The sequence below is a fragment of the Aegilops tauschii genome, chromosome 3 (genome assembly GCF_002575655.3).
Source record: "Aegilops tauschii subsp. strangulata cultivar AL8/78 chromosome 3, Aet v6.0, whole genome shotgun sequence".
Classification (NCBI taxonomy): domain Eukaryota; kingdom Viridiplantae; phylum Streptophyta; class Magnoliopsida; order Poales; family Poaceae; genus Aegilops; species Aegilops tauschii.
Genome location: NC_053037.3, coordinates 41808910 through 41826592, shown reverse-complemented (window position 1 = coordinate 41826592; position 17683 = coordinate 41808910). Strand labels below are relative to the sequence as shown.

The 17683-nt window shown below is 43.3% G+C and overlaps 1 protein-coding gene across 1 annotated transcript; it reads right to left on the bottom strand.

The window, feature by feature from the left end:
* Window positions 1–951, bottom strand: LOC141042685 (uncharacterized). Its single transcript, XM_073511561.1, has one exon. The coding sequence runs from the start codon at window positions 949–951 to the stop codon at window positions 1–3; it is 951 nt and encodes a 316-aa protein (XP_073367662.1).
* Between the last annotated feature and the right edge of the window lie 16732 nt (window positions 952–17683).

The following is a 17683-nucleotide window of genomic DNA, read 5'->3' as shown; positions in this document are numbered from 1 at the left end:
TCACTTCTTCTCCACAGACCCCCCAATGCTTCTGGAAGAAATGAGCCGGGATCCGTCAGGCCCCGGCGCCTTCATAGGAAACATCTGGTAAAGTGCTGTTTTGACCTCCTTTTCTGTATACACCGCGTCCAGTTGTGCTCGCATTTCATTCGTCACCTTTACCGGAACCGAGTCCAGAACCTCTTGCATGTTGTTGCAGCCTTCTGATGTGTAGAGCCCTTTATAAAACTCAGTTGTCATGCCCTCTAGTTCTGCCACATCCTCGATTAATTGCCCATCCGGCCTAGCTAGGGTTTTGATCCTGTTTTTCCTCCTCCTCATTGATGCTCTTTGCTGGAAATATTTTGTATTGCTGTCCCCATAAGTAAGCCAGTCTACTCTCGACCTCTGTCTGCTCAGGATCTCTTCCCTGTGGTATAGCTCGACCAGTCTGTCAACCACTTTGATTTCAAGATGGCTCGGTTCTATTCGTCCTGGGACGTTTTTCAAAACCTCAAGTTGTTTCGTGAGTTGCTTGATCTCCTTCTTTACATTGCCAAAAGTGTGCCTCTCCCAGCCGTACAGGTTTTCGCTGAGATCTTTTAATTTATCCCTAACTTCATTTGCCGACAACCCTTTCGGTTTACCATTCCAGTTTGTTTCTATGAAGGAATGTAACTCTGGGTGTCTCTCCCACATTACTTCGTACTTGAAGCTCTTCGGCTTCCTCGTCGCCTCCTCATCATCCGTTAGCTTCAAAACTATAGGCCCATGATCAGAACAAGCTGCAGTCTCATTGCTCACTTCCGCGAACGGAAAAATAGTGCTCCATGCTGCATCTGCGACTGCTCGATGGAGACGAACTCTAGTATATGTTCCACCCGCAACCCTCTTTTCAAAAGTCCACCATCTTCCCTTGTGGCCTAAATCCAGCAAGCCACAAACATCCAGGGCATCCCTAAAACCCTCCATCTGACCTTGGCCTCTCAAGTTAACTCCTTTGTGTTCTGTCTGAAGTAGAACTTCATTAAAATCTCCCAGCACTACCCAAGGCAGCGTTGAAGATGCCGAAATAGAGCGCAGCGTGTCCCATGTTTTGTATCGTTCCGCCACCTGTGCTTCTCCGTACACGCACGTTAACCTCCAGGGCGAAGGTCCAAGATCTGATATATGCGTATCTATATGATATTTCGAGTAGCCAGTAACTTCTAACTTTATTGATTCATTCCAGAAAATTACAAGACCTCCACTCCTCCCCGAACTACAAACAACAAAGGATCTATCATATCCAAAAGATTGTGTTAAAATCTCGACACGTGCACTCGACAATTGAGTTTCCACTAGGCATAGCACGGCCGGGGCAAATTTAGCCGTGAGATCACGGGCTTCTCGAACTGTCGCGGGGGGTTGCCCAAACCACGACAGTTCCAGCACAAAGCATTCATTGGGCTCGGTGGTCCTCCTCGAGGGAGGCCGCCTCCGTCATCAATTCATCCCGTCGGACATCTCCTTTCTCCCCTTGCTTCCTTCTCTTAACTATCGGCAGTTTTCCCGGTGTATTCTGTCCTCCTTCATTGTGTGTTGAGGTTGAGCCTCCCTCCAGCAAAAGGACAGTATCCACTACTTTGCCTGCAAGATTAGGAACATGCTGCCCTCTAACATTCAACGTGCCATCAGGAGAGACCAGCCTCTTGCGAATGTTTCTTTCCTCCGCACCCTGATGCGCAGACTGGTAATTCACCTCCTCTTCCCCTGAAAATTCTCTTCCTCTACTGTTTCTTCCCCCTCCTCCCCCGTCGCCTCTCCCCTGCCTGCCTCCTCTATCTCCTCTTCCCCCTGCTCTTCCTCTAGCGCCACTTCTTCCTCCTCCACCCCGATCTGCTTGAGCTCGCGGGTTCGGCTCCGGAGCCCAGAGCAGCCAATCGCCCCATTCATAGGTTCTTGGATCATGCACACCATCCCCACACTCCTCAACTATATGACCCATCAAACCGCAAAGATAGCAGAAGTCAGGGAGTTTTTCGTATGTCACTGGGTACCTCTTGCTCTCTTTTAGGGTTATTGGCACAAAACGGACAAGAGGCTCCTTGACGTCCATAAACACCCTCGCCCTCAACGTGTTATTAGGGTTTATCACCCCCTCATTCACCATCACAGTGATAGGTGGACCTCCTACCTTAGCTGCAACTTTTTCTGCGAGCGCCTTCTTTGCGGTTAGCCCTGGCGGCAAACCTTTGATCCTAGCCCACACCGGACCTTGTTCACTTTGTACTGAGAGACGTCTGAGAACCCATCATACTCTTGGATAATTACAGGCGCCCTGCGGAACAGCCAAGGCCCCCCCATCCATGATTCTCCTCCAATCCCCAAGACAGTGGCATTGAACAAGGAACAAATTGGGACCTTTTACATTGAACGTGACCCCCTTCGCAGCAGCCCAAGCATTGCGCATCTGATTCAGAAGCGCCGAGTGTCCGAAGGGCTGGGTTGTATGAACCCTAAAAATCCCTAGCCAACGCACCTCTTTGATCAGCTCGTCCACTTCACCAGAAAAATCAAGGTCTTCAATCTCCTCCCCATGCAGATTCATCCCGGCAAACTGATCGTCCAAGTCTACTTCGGGTCCATAGTACCCCCCTCCTCTTATTCTTCCTCCCCGTCCTGCTCGTCCCCCTCGCGAACTCCATCCTCATCCTCTTCCGCCCCTGACAGATCGGATCTCTCGTTGCCTGGTTGGTCCTCAGATCGAAAACCCGCCATCCTCCTTTCATCCTCGAGCGCCGCCCGATCTTGCGGTAGATCCTTCATGCACTCTGCCGGATTAGATCCAGCCGGTATTGGTTGACTCCCCGTAGCCGGAACCCCAGCCATCGAGCAGGTTCTACGTGGACTCCGGCGGTAGATCGCCGGAGGAAGGTGTGGAACCCTAGCGCCGCCAAAGCCTAGGGGGAAGGGGAGACAAATGGACTCCTGTATCAAAGCCTAGCTGGTTCCTATTCGGCGCCTTAAGCGCCCGTTACAGGCATTCCTGCTGCGCATACCCCCTTCTCACGTTGGGCCGGCCCACTTTCGACTTTTTTCTCTTTTCCAAACTCCAAAAAGTGTGCGAGAGCCAGGTTTCGAACCCACATCGTTGAGCTTACACTATGGTGACCGAACCACTCGACCACTTCACTCGGTTTGAGTACATACATGTTTCTTTTCTTATCCTCTTTTCTTCCCTTTTTATCTTTCTTTCCAAATTCGTGAAACTTGTTTTCTTCATGAAAAATTTTCTGCAAAATCGATGAACTTTTTTCTCAGATTCGATGAACTTTTTGACAAATTGGATGAACTTTTTTCAAATTTGATGATTTTTTTAAAATTTGATGAACTTCTTTCAAATTCGATGAACTTTTTTGAAATTTCGATGAACTTATTTTCAAATTCTATGAACTTTTTCCAAATCCGATGAACTTTTTCCAAATTCAATGGACATTTTTCAAATCTGATGAACTTTTTTCAAATGCGATGATTTTTTTCTTTCAAAAACCATGAACTTTTTTCACTTTTTCAAAAACGTTGTAAAAAATCGATGAACTTTTCCTTAAAAATGATTAACTTTTGAACTTTTTCTTCAAAAATGATGAACTTTTGTCTCAAAATCGATGGTTTTTTAAGTTTGTGAGTTTTTCGTCAAAAATGATGAACATTGGCTCAGAATTGATGAACATTTTCAAATTCATGATTAATGGCGCAACCACACTTGTTCTTATATAATAAGCGCTATTATCAGACAGAAGTGTTTAATGCGTTTAGTGGTTAGCAAAGCAAGATTAAAGTTGTGGCACTGTGAGTTCGAATCCCAGTGGAACCAGTTGTTTGCGTTTTTCTGGAGTTTCTGGTTAGCTGTGCTTTGTCTTACCGGGCCGACCCAACAAGGGGGCTGCGTGTGCGCCAGAAACCTGTTCGGGCGAGAAGGCGCCGAACAGGAGCTCTCCTCCTATGTCCTCCTGACCCATTTAGCAAAAAAATAAATAAAATACAAACAAACAATCTTCACCACCACCATGGCTTCCTCATATACCGCCAGGCTGTCCCTTGGGCCTCCAACGTATGAGAAGTGTTGACTGGATGTGGTTTCGCCATATTCCCGTGCAACGCATACCGTATTTGAGGCAACCATCCAAGTGAACTGTGACTAGAACACACGTGCAGAAGAAGCTAGCAACAAAACAGAGTGATTAGGATGTTAGACGGTCCAAAAGAAGCACGATGTGTGGCATATGGCACAAAATTCCTGAAAATAATGTGAATGTTATCCAAATAAACTTAGTCAAACAATAGAAAAATGATCCAAAAAACCTAACAAATGTGAAAAAACATAGCACTAGATCATACATGGGAGTGGAAGAGGTTTTCATACTGCCACCTCCTTCGGCTCCGATGATCGCATCTAAGAGTCCCCTGCTGCTCGTTGCATCACACATAGTCTGTATGTTGGAACTAAATCCGGTAGATCCCTCGGTAGGGTATCTAGGCTAGGTGATTGGGCTGGATGGTAACAAGAGGCAACATTTTACCTAGGCTCGGGCACTCATGGTGGAGATAATATCCTACTCCTGCTCATATATATTGTGATTAGGGTGTGTGCAAAGTACATGTGAACACCAGGGGCTTGTAATGTGTCTATCGACGAGCCCGCCCCCCCGGCTTATGTAACATACCGGGAGTCTTAGGGTTAGAGATCCTAGTCGACTACACCAGTGGAGGTAGAGTCCTCCACGACTCTAGTATCTTAGGCTTATACGTCAAGTCTTTCGAAGTCTTCGTATAGCGTGGGCTGCCTAGTGTGGCCTAGGACGGAACTGACATAGGAGTCCTCAACCCTGTCCACTAAGCCGAGAACCGACGTGGTAAGAGACCCCTGGGCCGCGAGACCATCAATATGCATGAACGAATTTGTGGAGTGGTTTGGACAACAGGGGCATGTTTGATAGTCTGCATCACCCCGAAACAGACCCACTGGGTGCAAAAAAAGCGTTTGGTAGCGTACATAGGGGCCTGGCTCGCACGCGCATGAACCTTAAAGTAGCCTAGAGCCTGGCTCGCTACACACTTGAATCAGTCATTTCCAGCGAGCCAAGATAATTCGAACACGAAGGGGGGGGGGGGGCGGGGGTGCACGACGCATGCAGTTGATATAGTAGAATACCCCGAAAGGGGTTATAAAAGAGAGTATTCAACTAAACATTCATACATTATACCTTACACCAAGAGCTAAGTGCACCACAAGAGTAGGGTATTACCTCCACCGGAGAGGGCCCGACCCGCATAAATCCTTGCTCGTACTCCCATCTACACTGACCGATAAATACGATTGCCTCTATATACACCCCCGTAGTATTGTCAGGATTATATCCACGACATCGGCGGTGCAGGGGAAATGGGGGCGGAGATGGCGGGAGATGGATATCTGTCGACACATGATGGCATGAAATCTAGCATCACCCACTCCCATTTACTCGCTTACCTCTAGCGCTAGGACAAACCCAACCTCAGTTCTTACGACGGTCGACGATGGCTGCTCAGATCTATGGAAGCGGCGTTAGGGACGACGACGTCAATCTCCGGCAGTAGGACTTGCTTATCCCCTTTGTTTTCGATTCTGTCTCGTTGTCCTTGTCTCCGCCATAGGTGGGTCACCGACTCCAAAGGGGGTAAGCAACATACAACCCCCTCCTCTGTTAGGTTGTTAGATACGGTGTAGGGTCAATTTCGCCATTGCTTACCGCACCGTCGGTGTCACCATTAGGCCGTTATGGACGAACATATGAAGTGTTGTCCATGCACACTTATTGTGTGATTAACGCCTGGGTCATGTTGGTCCACAAGAGAGCTGTTTGTTGGAGTGATAAGCCTGACATTCGTTATGATCCACTATTAATCTAAGATAGGGACATGACGACAAATTTGAACTACATCTACAACTGCACCGACGTAGATGCTATGAAGATGCTTCGAATGCTAGGAGCACCTTTTTCTAGGCTTTTGGAGACATTTAGGAACAAGGGACTGCTAGAAGATAGCATCCACACATCTGTAGACCAAGTTGTTGTTGGGGAACGTAGCATGCAATTTCAAAAAAATTCCTACGATCACGCAAGATCTATCTAGGAGATGTATAGCAACGAGAGGGAAAGAGTGTGTCCACATACCCTCGTAGACTGAAAGCGGAAGCGTTAGGTTAAAGCGGTTGATGTAGTCGAACGTCTTCATGATCCAACCGATCTAGTATCGAATGTACGACACCTCCGAGTTCAGCACACGTTTAGCTTGATGACGTTCCTCGAACTCTTGATCCAGCAGAGGGTCGAGGGAGAGTTCCGTCAGCACGGCGGCGTGGTGACGGTGATGGTGATGTGATCCGCGCAGGGCTTCGCCTAAGCACTACGACGCTATGACCGGAGGAGTAAACTGTGGAGGGGGCACCGCACACGGCTAAGAGAACAATTGATGTGCTTTGGGGTGCCCCTGATACGTCTCCGTCGTATCTACTTTTCCAAACACTTTTGCCCTTGTTTTGGACTCTAACTTGCATGATTTGGACGGAAGTAACCCGGACTGACGCTGTTTTCAGCAGAATTGCCATGGTGTTATTTATGTGCAGAAACAAAAGTTCTCAGAATGACCTGAAACTTCACGAAGATTATTTTTGGAAAATATAAAATATATTGGCGAAAGAATCAAGGCCAGGGGGCCCACACCCTTGCCATGATGCCCCCCCTGGAGCTCCACCGACCTCAACTCCAACTCCATATATTCGTGTTCGGGGAGAAAAAATCAGAGAGAAAGATTCATCGCATTTTACGATACGGAGCCGCCGCCAAGCCCTAAACTCTCTCGGGAGGGCTGATCTGGAGTCCGTTCGGGGCTCCGGAGAGGGGAATCCGTCGCCATCGTCATCATCAACCATCCTCCATCACCAATTTCATGATGCTCACCGCCGTGCGTGAGTAATTCCATCGTAGGCTTGCTGGACGGTGATGGGTTATCATGTAATCAAGTTAGTTTTGTTAGGGTTTGATCCCTAGTATCCACTATGTTCTGAGATTGATGTTGCTATGACTTTGCTATGCTTAATGCTTGCCACTAGGGCCCGAGTGCCATGATTTCAGATCTGAACCTATTATGTTTTCATGAATATATGTGAGTTCTTGATCCTATCTTGCAAGTCTATAGTCACCTACTATGTGTTATGATCCGGCAACCCCGAAGTGACAATAATCGGGACCACTCCCGGTGATGACCGTAGTTTGAGGAGTTCATGTATTCACTATGTGTTAATGCTTTGGTCCGGTACTCTATTAAAAGGAGGCCTTAATATCCCTTAGTTTCCATTAGGACCCCGCTGCCACGGGAGGGTAGGACAAAAGATGTCATGCAAGTTCTTTTCCATAAGCACGTATGACTATATTCGGAATACATGCCTACATTACATTGATGAATTGGAGCTAGTTCCGTGTCACCCTATGTTATGATTGTTACATGATGAACCGCATCCGGCATAATTCTCCATCACAGATCCAATGCCTACGAGCTTTTCACATATTGTTCTTTGCTTATTTACTTTTCCGTTGCTACTGTTACAATCACTACAAAACCCAAAAATATTACTTCTGCTACCGTTACCGTTACTTCCATACTACTTTGCTACTAAATACTTTGCTGCAGATATTAAGTTATCCAGGTGTGGTTGAATTGACAACTCAACTGCTAATACTTGAGAATATTCTTTGGCTCCCCTTGTGCCGAATCAATAAATTTGGGTTGAATACTCTACCCTCAAAAACTGTTGCGATCCCCTATACTTGCGGGTTATCAAGACTATTTTCTGGCGCCGTTGTCGGGGAGCATAACTCTATTCTTTGAGTCACTTGGGATTTATATCTGCTGGTCACTATGAGGAACTTGAAAGACGAGAAAACAAAAATTTATCCATCAACTACGAGGGGAGGTAAGGAACTGCCATATAGCTATGCACTTGATTCACCTTCTGTTTTGAGTAAGCTTGCGACACCTAAACCTGCTTCTGCTATTAATTCTGATATGTTGCATGTTATTGATGATGCCACTTCTGCTATGCATGATAATTATGATGAAACTACTCCTATGCTTGATACTACCGTGCCACTTGGTGAATTTCTTGATGAACAACTTGCTAGGGCTAGAGAGAATGAAATTATTGAAACTGATAATATTGATGAAAGTGATGATGAAGACTCTCCCCCTAAATATGAATTACCTGTTGTGCCTGAGGGCTATGTTATGGATGAAGAAACCGCTAGAGACTTTCTTGCTTGCAATGATAGAAGTGATCTTAAGAAATTATTAGCTAAGCTGAAACAAAAAACTCTGAATGCTAGAATGAAATATGATCCTGCTTATGCTACTTCACCTATCTTTGTTACTGATAAGGATTATGAATTCTCTGTTGATCCTGATATAATTACTTTGGTTGAATCTGATCCTTTCCATGGCTATGAATCTGAAACTGTTGTGGCACATCTTACTAAATTAAATGATATAGCCACCCTGTTCACTAATGATGAGAAAACTCGCTACTTTTATATCCTTAAAATATTTCCGTTCTCATTAAAGGGTGATGCTAAGATATGGTTTAATTCTCTTGATACTGGTTGTGTGCGTAGTCCCCAGGATATGATTTATTACTTCTCTGCTAAATATTTCCTTGCTCATAAGAAACAAGCTGCTTTAAGGGAAATATATAATTTTGTGCAAATTGAAGAAGAGAGTCTCCCACAAGCTTGGGGGAGGCTTCTCCAATTACTTAATGCTTTGCCTGATCATCCTCTTAAGAAAAATGAAATACTTGATATCTTTTATAATGGACTAACCGATGCTTCCAGAGACCACCTGGATAGTTGTGCTGGTTCTGTTTTCAGGGAAAGAACACCAGATGAAGCTGAAATTCTATTGAATAATATGTTGACTAATGAAAATAATTGGACGCTTCCTGAACCAACTCCTAAGCCAACTCCGAAGAAGAGGGGTGTTCTATTTCTCAGTCCTGAAGATATGCAAGAGGCAAAGAAATCTATGAAAGAAAAGGGTATTAAAGTTGAAGATGTTAAGAATTTACCTCCTATTGAAGAAATACATGGTCTTAATTTACCGCCTGTTGAAGAAATACATGGTTTTAATTAATCACCTATTGAAGAAACTCATGGTCTTGATAACCCGACACAGGTAGTAAAGGTAAATTCTCTCTATAGATATGATAAAGCTGAAATCCCTCCTACTAAGTTTGCTAGCCAATGTTTGGATGAGTTTGATAACTTTATGGTTAAGCAAGAAGATTTTAATGCTTATTTTGGTAGACAATTAAAACAAAATGCTTATATGATTGAACACTCGAGTGATTATATGTCTAGAGTTAAAGGCGAACTTAAACTCATTAGTAAACATGCTTCTATGGTTACCACTCAAGTAGAACAAGTACTTAAAGCTCAGAATGATTTGCTCAAGAATTGAATAGTAAGAATAATGACTATGCTGTTAGAGTGGCTACTAGAACTGGTAAAATGACCCAGGAACCTTTGTATCCTGAAGGCCATCCTAAGAGAATTGAGCAGGATTCTCAGAGAAATAATGTAGATGCACCTAGTCCCTCTAAAAAGAAGAAGAAGAAAAATGATAGGACTTTGCATGCTTCTAGTGAACCTATTGCTGAAACACCTGAGAATCCAAATGATATCTCTATTTTTGATGCTGAAACACAATCTGGTAACGAACATGAACCTAGTGATAATATTAATGATGATGTTCATGATGATGCTCAACCTAGTAATGACAATGATGTAGAAATTAAACCTTCTGTTGATCTTGATAAACCACAATCAAAGAATCAACGTTATGATAAGAGAGACTTTGTTGCTAGAAAACCTGGTAAAGAAAGGGAACCATGGGTTCAGAAACCCATGCCTTTTCCTCCCAAACCATCCAATAAAAAGGATGATGAGGATTTTGAGCGCTTTGCTGAAATGATTAGACCTATCTTTTTGCGTATGTGATTAACTGATATGCTCAAAATGAATCCTTATGCCAAGTATATGAAGGATATTGTTACAAATAAAAGAAAGATACCTGAAGCTGAAATTTCCACCATGCTTGCTAATTATACTTTTAAGGGTGGAATACCAAAGAAACTTGGAGACCCAGGAGTACCCACTATACCATGCTCCATTAAAAGAAATTATGTTAGAACTGCTTTATGTGATCTTGGAGCCGGTGTTAGTGTTATGCCTCTCTCTTTATATCGTAGACTTGACTTGAATAAGCTGACACCTACTGAAATATCTTTGCAAATGGCTGATAAATCAACTGCTATACCTGTCGGTATTTGTGAGGATGTGCCTGTTGTGGTTGCAAACGTTACTATTTTAACGGACTTTGTTATTCTTGATATTCCCGAGGACGATAGTATGTCTATTATTCTTGGAAGACCCTTTTTGAATACTGCAGGGGCTGTTATTGATTGCAGCAAAGGCAATGTCACTTTTCATGTTAATGGTAATGAGCATACGATACACTTTCCGAGGAAACAACCTCAAGTCCACAGTATCAATTCTATTGGAAAAATTCCATCGATTATTTTTGGAGGTTTTGAATTTCCTCTTCCTATTGTCAAGAAGAAATATGATATTCTTATTATTGGGGATGTGCATATCCCCGTTGAGGTAACATAGTGTTATTCGAAATTTCACCGGTTCCATTTTATTCGAAATGAGTTTGTTAACAAGACTTGATCAATCTTGTTAGTGGATTCCTTTCGATGAGCATGAGATGGATGAAGTTAGAAGGCACAACCTTCTGTACCCTCTCTCTACTTTCTATTATTTAGTGGAAATAAAGTAAAAATAGTATTTTTCTATCTGTTTTCTGAATTATCCCTATAATATAAAAATACCCCGAAAATAAAAGTTCTCCAAATACCCTGCCAATTTAATATGTTTTTTTCTGGAATATTTGAGAATATTTGGCACTGAGAACAGAGCAGGGGGAGCAAGCACCTGGGCACAAGGGTCCAGGGCGCGCCCACCCCCTGGGCGCGCCCCCTGCCTCGTGGGCCCACGGTGGCTCCCCTCCACTTATTCCTGCACCCACACACTTCTTCTTCCTCCCAAAAAAAATCACCATCCAGCTCAAGCACGAGTTCTAGCTCATTTTGCTGCAATTTTCGATCTCCTTGCTCAAAGCACCTCTCACAAAACTGCTTTGGGGGATTGTTCCTTGGTATGTGACTCCTCCATTGGTCCAATTAGTTTTTGTTCTAGTGCTTTATTCATTGCAAATTTTTGCTGCCTAGGTGACCATGTTCTTGAACTTACATGTCAAATTTATATGGTTCCAAGTAGTTCTAATGCATGATATAGGCTCTAGGCACTTGTAGGAGTAGTTGCTATCAATTTTGTTAAGCTTGGTTCACTTGTATTTGAAGTTACTAAAATTTTCAGAAATTTTCAGAAAGTGATGAAGAGATTTTTGAGGGGCTCATTGAGCCGAAGCTCGAAGGAAAAGCAAAGTGAAGAAGAAGAGATGCCCAAATATAATCTGCCTCGTACCGCGGAGGTTCAGCCGTGTGAATGGCCTTGCGATGATTTCTTGAGAGCAGCCAGGATTTATGATGATTTTTATGAGTTGGCTGAGAATGCAGGCCTCGCCGACTTCCTCCGCGACCAACGCGAACAGTATCTCTTACTCACCAATACCTTTGTGCAAAATTTTCATTTCCATTCTAGGAGGTCACCACCTACGGTGGATTTTTATTTATACGATGAGTATAAGGAGATGACCCTTCATGAATTCTGTAGAGTTTGCAAGTTACCTTTTCCTGGTATCATAGAGGAACCACATAGTAACGATGTGGAGGGGTTTATTGATACAATTGCTGTAGGGGAAACGAGGAAGGTTTCCGACGCACGAATCACTAGCATACACTTTCCTGTTCTACGTTACTTTGCTATATTTGCTAGTAGATGCTTAATTGGTCGCGGAAACTGTGGAAACTTGAGTGTCCCTGATATTATTATTTTGTTCCATGTCTTGTTCCGAGATGACAGATTCAGTATGGGCGCTATTGTTGCAAAGCGGTTAAATCTTAACCGTACTAAGGGCCCCATCTTGGGAGGCATCTTCGCCTCGCGCCTCGCTGCATACTATAACATACCTATTAGGCACTATGAGAAAGAAGAAAAGTTGTTGCCTACTGTTTTTCTAGACTATAAGAGTATGGTAGCACATGATTTTATTGTTAAGAATAGGGAAAGGGAGCTTAAATACAAACTGTTATTTGATAAAAATCACCCTGAAACTATTATCTTGCCTGCTCCTTCCTTGTTTGATTTGTCTGCAGGCAAGTATCTCGTTCCGCTGGCGGCCATCCACGCCTACCGGAACCCTACATCAACTACAGAGCCAGAGCCGGAACCACAATTTGATCCTCCACGACAGTCCAATTACCAGTGGGATCCGGAGGCGATTGCCAACCAGTGGCAATTCGAGGCTTCTTCTCAGTACGACCCGAACTACAACTTTGGATATCCGCCAGGCCAGCCGTGGCAATAAACCAACTTAGGCCAAAAGCCTAAGCTTGGGAGAGTACGTATCTCTCACCGACATTACATTTATGTTCACACACTCATTGCTAGATGTCGGTGCTCATACTTTTTCACTGTAATATCCATGCTAGTTTATTTTTCTTTTTCATGCTTTCTTCTTCTGTGTTTGAAAAACCTTAAGAAAAACTAAAAAAAAATTAGTTGTAGCTTTTAGCTAGTTTACTTTGTTGCTGTAGTAGTAATAATTAAAAAGAAAACCCAAAAAAGATTTCCTGTTCTTCTTTTGCTTGTTGGGAGCTTTCCCGTGTAAATGGTTTTATTTCTTTTCTTTTCTTTCCTTTGGAGGTCGATAGGAGAAGACCATAATTAAATTGTTAGAGTGGCTCTATTATGAATTATTGTTGATTTAACCAAGAGCCCATATGGCCTTGTCTTCTCCTGTTTATTGAATGCTCGCAGATTCCAGCTTAGTCCAATGCACGTGCACTATTATTATTATTCACATCGTCCGGTCGTGCAAGTGAAAGGAAATTATGATGATATATGATGGATTGATTGAGATGAGAGAAGCTGGTATGAACTCGACCTCTCTTGTTTTGTAAATATGATTAGTTCATCATTCCTGATTCAGCCTATTATGAATAAACATGTTTGCAATGACAATTAGAGATTATAGTTGCTTATGCCATGCTTAATTAGCTAGGAAGTTATAATGGTTTACCTTGCGTGCGAACATGCTATTAAAATGGTTGTGATATGGTATGATGAGGTGGTATCCTCCTTTGAATGATTTAAGTGACTTGACTTGGCACGTGTTCACACATGTAGTTGAAAGAAATCAACATAGCCTTCACGATATTTATGTTCATGGTGGATTATATCCTACTCATGCTTGCACTCAATGTTCATTAATTTTAATGCATGTTCATGACTGTTGTCGCTCTCTAGTTGGTCGCTTCCTAGTCTTTTGCTAGCCTTCACTTGTACTAAGCAGGAATACTGCTTGTGCATCCAATCCCTTAAACCCCAAAGTTATTCCATATGAGTCCACTATACCTTCCTATATGCGGTATCTACCTGCCGTTCCAAGTAAATTTGTATGTGCCAAACTCTAAACCTTCAAATGAAATCCTGTTTTGTATGCTCGAATAGCTCATGTATCAACTAGGGCTGTCCGTATCTTCCATGTTAGGCGGGTTATTCTCAAGAGGAGTGGACTCCGCTCCTCACTCACGAGAAAATGGCTGGTCACCGGGATGCCCAGTCCCATGCTTTATGCAAATCAAATCAAAATAATTACAAACAAAACTCCCCCGGGACTCTTGTTAGTTGGAGGCACTCATTGTTTTGAGCAAGCCATGGATTGATGCTTGTTGGTGGAGGGGGAGTATAAACTTACCATTATGTTTGGGAACCGCCTATAATGTCTGTAGCATGGAAGATATCGCCATCTCTTGGTTGTTATGTTGACAATGAAAGTATGCCGCTCAAAATATTATTTATCTCTATTCCAAAACTGAGCTCTGGCACCTCTACAAATCCCTGCTTCCCTCTGCGAAGGGCCTATCTATTTACTTTTATGCTGAGTCATCACCCTCTTATTAAAAGCACCAGCTGGAGAGCACCGCTGTCATTTGCATTCGTTACTATTAATTTATATTGGGTATGACTATGACTGGATCTCTTTTACCATGAATTACAATGTCTAGTCAGTCCTTGATCTTTAAAGGTGCTCTGCATTTATGTTTTGCGGTCTCAGAAAGGGCTAGCGAGATCCCATATTTTTATATGATATCATGATTGTTTTGAGAAAGTGTTGTCATCCGAGATTTATTATTATTGCTCGCTAGTTGATTATGCCATTGATATGAGTAAACATGAGACCTAAATGTTATTGTGAATATGGTTAGTTTATAATCTTTGCTGAAAACTTGAATGCTGGCTTTACATATTTACAACAACAAGAGAAAACAGAGTTTGTCAAAGTTTTTCTTTATCACTTTCAGTTTATCAACTGAATTGCTTGAGGACAAGCAAAGGTTTAAGCTTGGGGGAGTTGATACGTCTCCTTCGTATCTACTTTTCCAAACACTTTTGCCCTTGTTTTGGACTCTAACTTGCATGATTTCGATTGAACTAACCCGGACTGACACTGTTTTCAGCAGAATTGCCATGGTGTTATTTATGTGCAGAAACAAAAGTTCTCGGAATGACCTGAAACTTCACGGAGATTATTTTTGGAAAATATAAAAAATATTGGCGAAAGAATCAAGGCCAGGGGGCCCACACCCTTGCCACGAGGGTGGGGGGCGCGCCTGCCCCCCTGCCTCGTGGGCCCCCTGGAGCTCCACCGACCTCAACTCCAACTCCATATATTCGTGTTCGAGGAGAAAAAAATCAGAGAGAAAGATTCATCGCGTTTTACGATACGGAGCTGCCGCCAAGCCCTAAACTCTCTCGGGAGGGCTGATCTGGAGTCCGTTTGGGGCTCCGGAGAGGGGAATCCGTCGCCATCGTCATCATCAACCATCCTCCATCACCAATTTCATGATGCTCACCGCCGTGCGTGAGTAATTCCATCGTAGGCTTGCTGGACGGTGATGGGTTATCATGTAATCGAGTTAGTTTTGTTAGGGTTTGATCCCTTGTATCCACTATGTTCTGAGATTGATGTTGCTATGACTTTGCTATGCTTAATGCTTGTCACTAGGGCCCGAGTGCCATGATTTCAGATCTGAACCTATTATGTTTTCATGAATATATGTGAGTTCTTGATCCTATCTTGCAAGTCTATAGTCACCTACTATGTGTTATGATCCGGCAACCCCGAAGTGACAATAATCGGGACCACTCCCGGTGATGACCGTAGTTTGAGGAGTTCATGTATTCACTATGTGTTAATGCTTTGGTCCGGTACTCTATTAAAAGGAGGCCTTAATATCCCTTAGTTTCCATTAGGACCCCGCTGCCACGGGAGGGTAGGACAAAAGATGTCATGCAAGTTCTTTTCCATAAGCACGTATGACTATATTCGGAATACATGCCTACATTACATTGATGAATTGGAGCTAGTTCTGTGTCACCATATGTTATGATTGTTACATGATGAACCGCATTCGGCATAATTCTCCATCACCGATCCAATGCCCACGAGCTTTTCACATATTGTTCTTTGCTTATTTACTTTTCCGTTGCTACTGTTACAATCACTACAAAACCCAAAAATATTACTTTTGCTACCGTTACCGTTACTTCCATACTACTTTGCTACTAAATACTTTGCTGCAGATATTAAGTGATCCAGGTGTGGTTGAATTGACAACTCAACTGCTAATACTTGAGAATATTCTTTGGCTCCCCTTGTGTCGAATCAATAAATTTGGGTTGAATACTCTACCCTTGAAAACTGTTGCGATCCCCTATACTTGTGGGTTATCAGCCCCCTGCCCCCGTATATAAAGGAGGAGGGGGGAGGCCGGCCACCAGGGGCGCACCAGGGAGAGGGGATTCCAACTAGGACTCCAATCCTAGTAGGATTTGGCCCCCCTTTTTTCCTTCTTCCGGAGGGAGAAAGGGGGAAATGAGAGGGAGTAGGAGAAGGAAAGGGGGGTGGCGCCCCCTTCCCTAAACCAATTCTGCCTCCTCCCTTGTAGGGGGTGTACCAGCCCCTTGTGGGCTGGTTAGCCTCCCTCCTATGGCCCATTTGGCCCATATCTTCCACCGGGGGGTTCCGGTAACCCCTCCGGTACTCTGGTATGTACCCGATACACTCCGGAACCTTTCCGGTGTCTGAATACTACCTTCCAATATATCAATCTTTACCTCTCGACCATTTCAAGACTCCACGTCATGTCTGTGATCTCATCCGGTACTCCGAACAAACTTCGGTCACCAAAACACATAACTCATAATACAAATCGTCATCAAACGTTAAGCGTGCGGACCCTATGGGTTTGAGAACTATGTAGACATGACCGAGACACATCTCCGGTGAATAACCAATAGTGGAACCTAGATGCTCATATTGGCTGCTACATATTCTACGGAGATCTTTATCGGTCAAACCACATAACAACGTACATTATTCCCTTTGTCATCGGTATGTTACTTGCCCAAGATTCGATCGTCGGTATCATCATACACAGTTCAATCTCGTTACCGGGAAGTCTCTTTACTCGTTCCGTGATGCATCATCCCATAACTAACTCATTAGTCACATTGATTGCAAGGCTTATAGTGATGTGCATTACCGAGAGGGCTTAGAGATACCTTTCCGATACACGGAGTGACAAATGCTAATCTCAATCTATGCCAACCCAACAAACACCTTCGGACACACCTGTAGAGCATCTTTATAATCACCCAGTTACGTTGTGACGTTTGATAGCACACAAGGTGTTCCTCCGGTATTCGGGAGTTGCATAATCTCATAGTCAGAGGAATATGTATAAGTCATGAAGAAAGCAATAGCAATAAAACTTAACGATCATTATGCTAAGCTAACGGATGGGTCTTGTCCATCACATCATTCTCTAATGATGTGATCCCGTTTATCAAATGACAACACATGTCTATGGTCAGGAAACTTAAACCATCTTTGATTAACAAGCTAGTCAAGTAGAGGCATACTAGGGACACTTTGTTTTGTCTATGTATTCACACATGTACTAAGTTTCCGGTTAAGAAAATTCTAGCATGAATAATAAACATTTATCATGATACAAGGAAATATAAATAACAACTTTATTATTGCCTCTAGGGCATATTTCCTTCAGTCTCCCACTTGCACTAGAGTCAATAATCTAGTTCACATCGTCATGTGATTTAACACCAATAGTTCACATCTATATGTGATTAGTTCACATTGCCATGTGACTAACACCCAAAGGGTTTACTAGATTTATTAATCTAGTTCACATCGCCATGTGACTAACACCCAAAGGGTTTACTAGATTTATTAATCTAGTTCACATCGCTATGTGATTAATAGCCAAAGAGCACTAAGGTGTGATCATGTTTTGCTTGTGAGAGAAGTTTAGTCAATGGGTCTGTCACATTCAGAGCCGTATGTATTTTGCAAATTT

What these genes read in the sequence shown, in the direction of transcription:
- LOC141042685 (XM_073511561.1), bottom strand. Translation starts at nt 951, where the DNA reads ATGGAGGGTTTTAGGGATGCCCTGGATGTTTGTGGCTTGCTGGATTTA.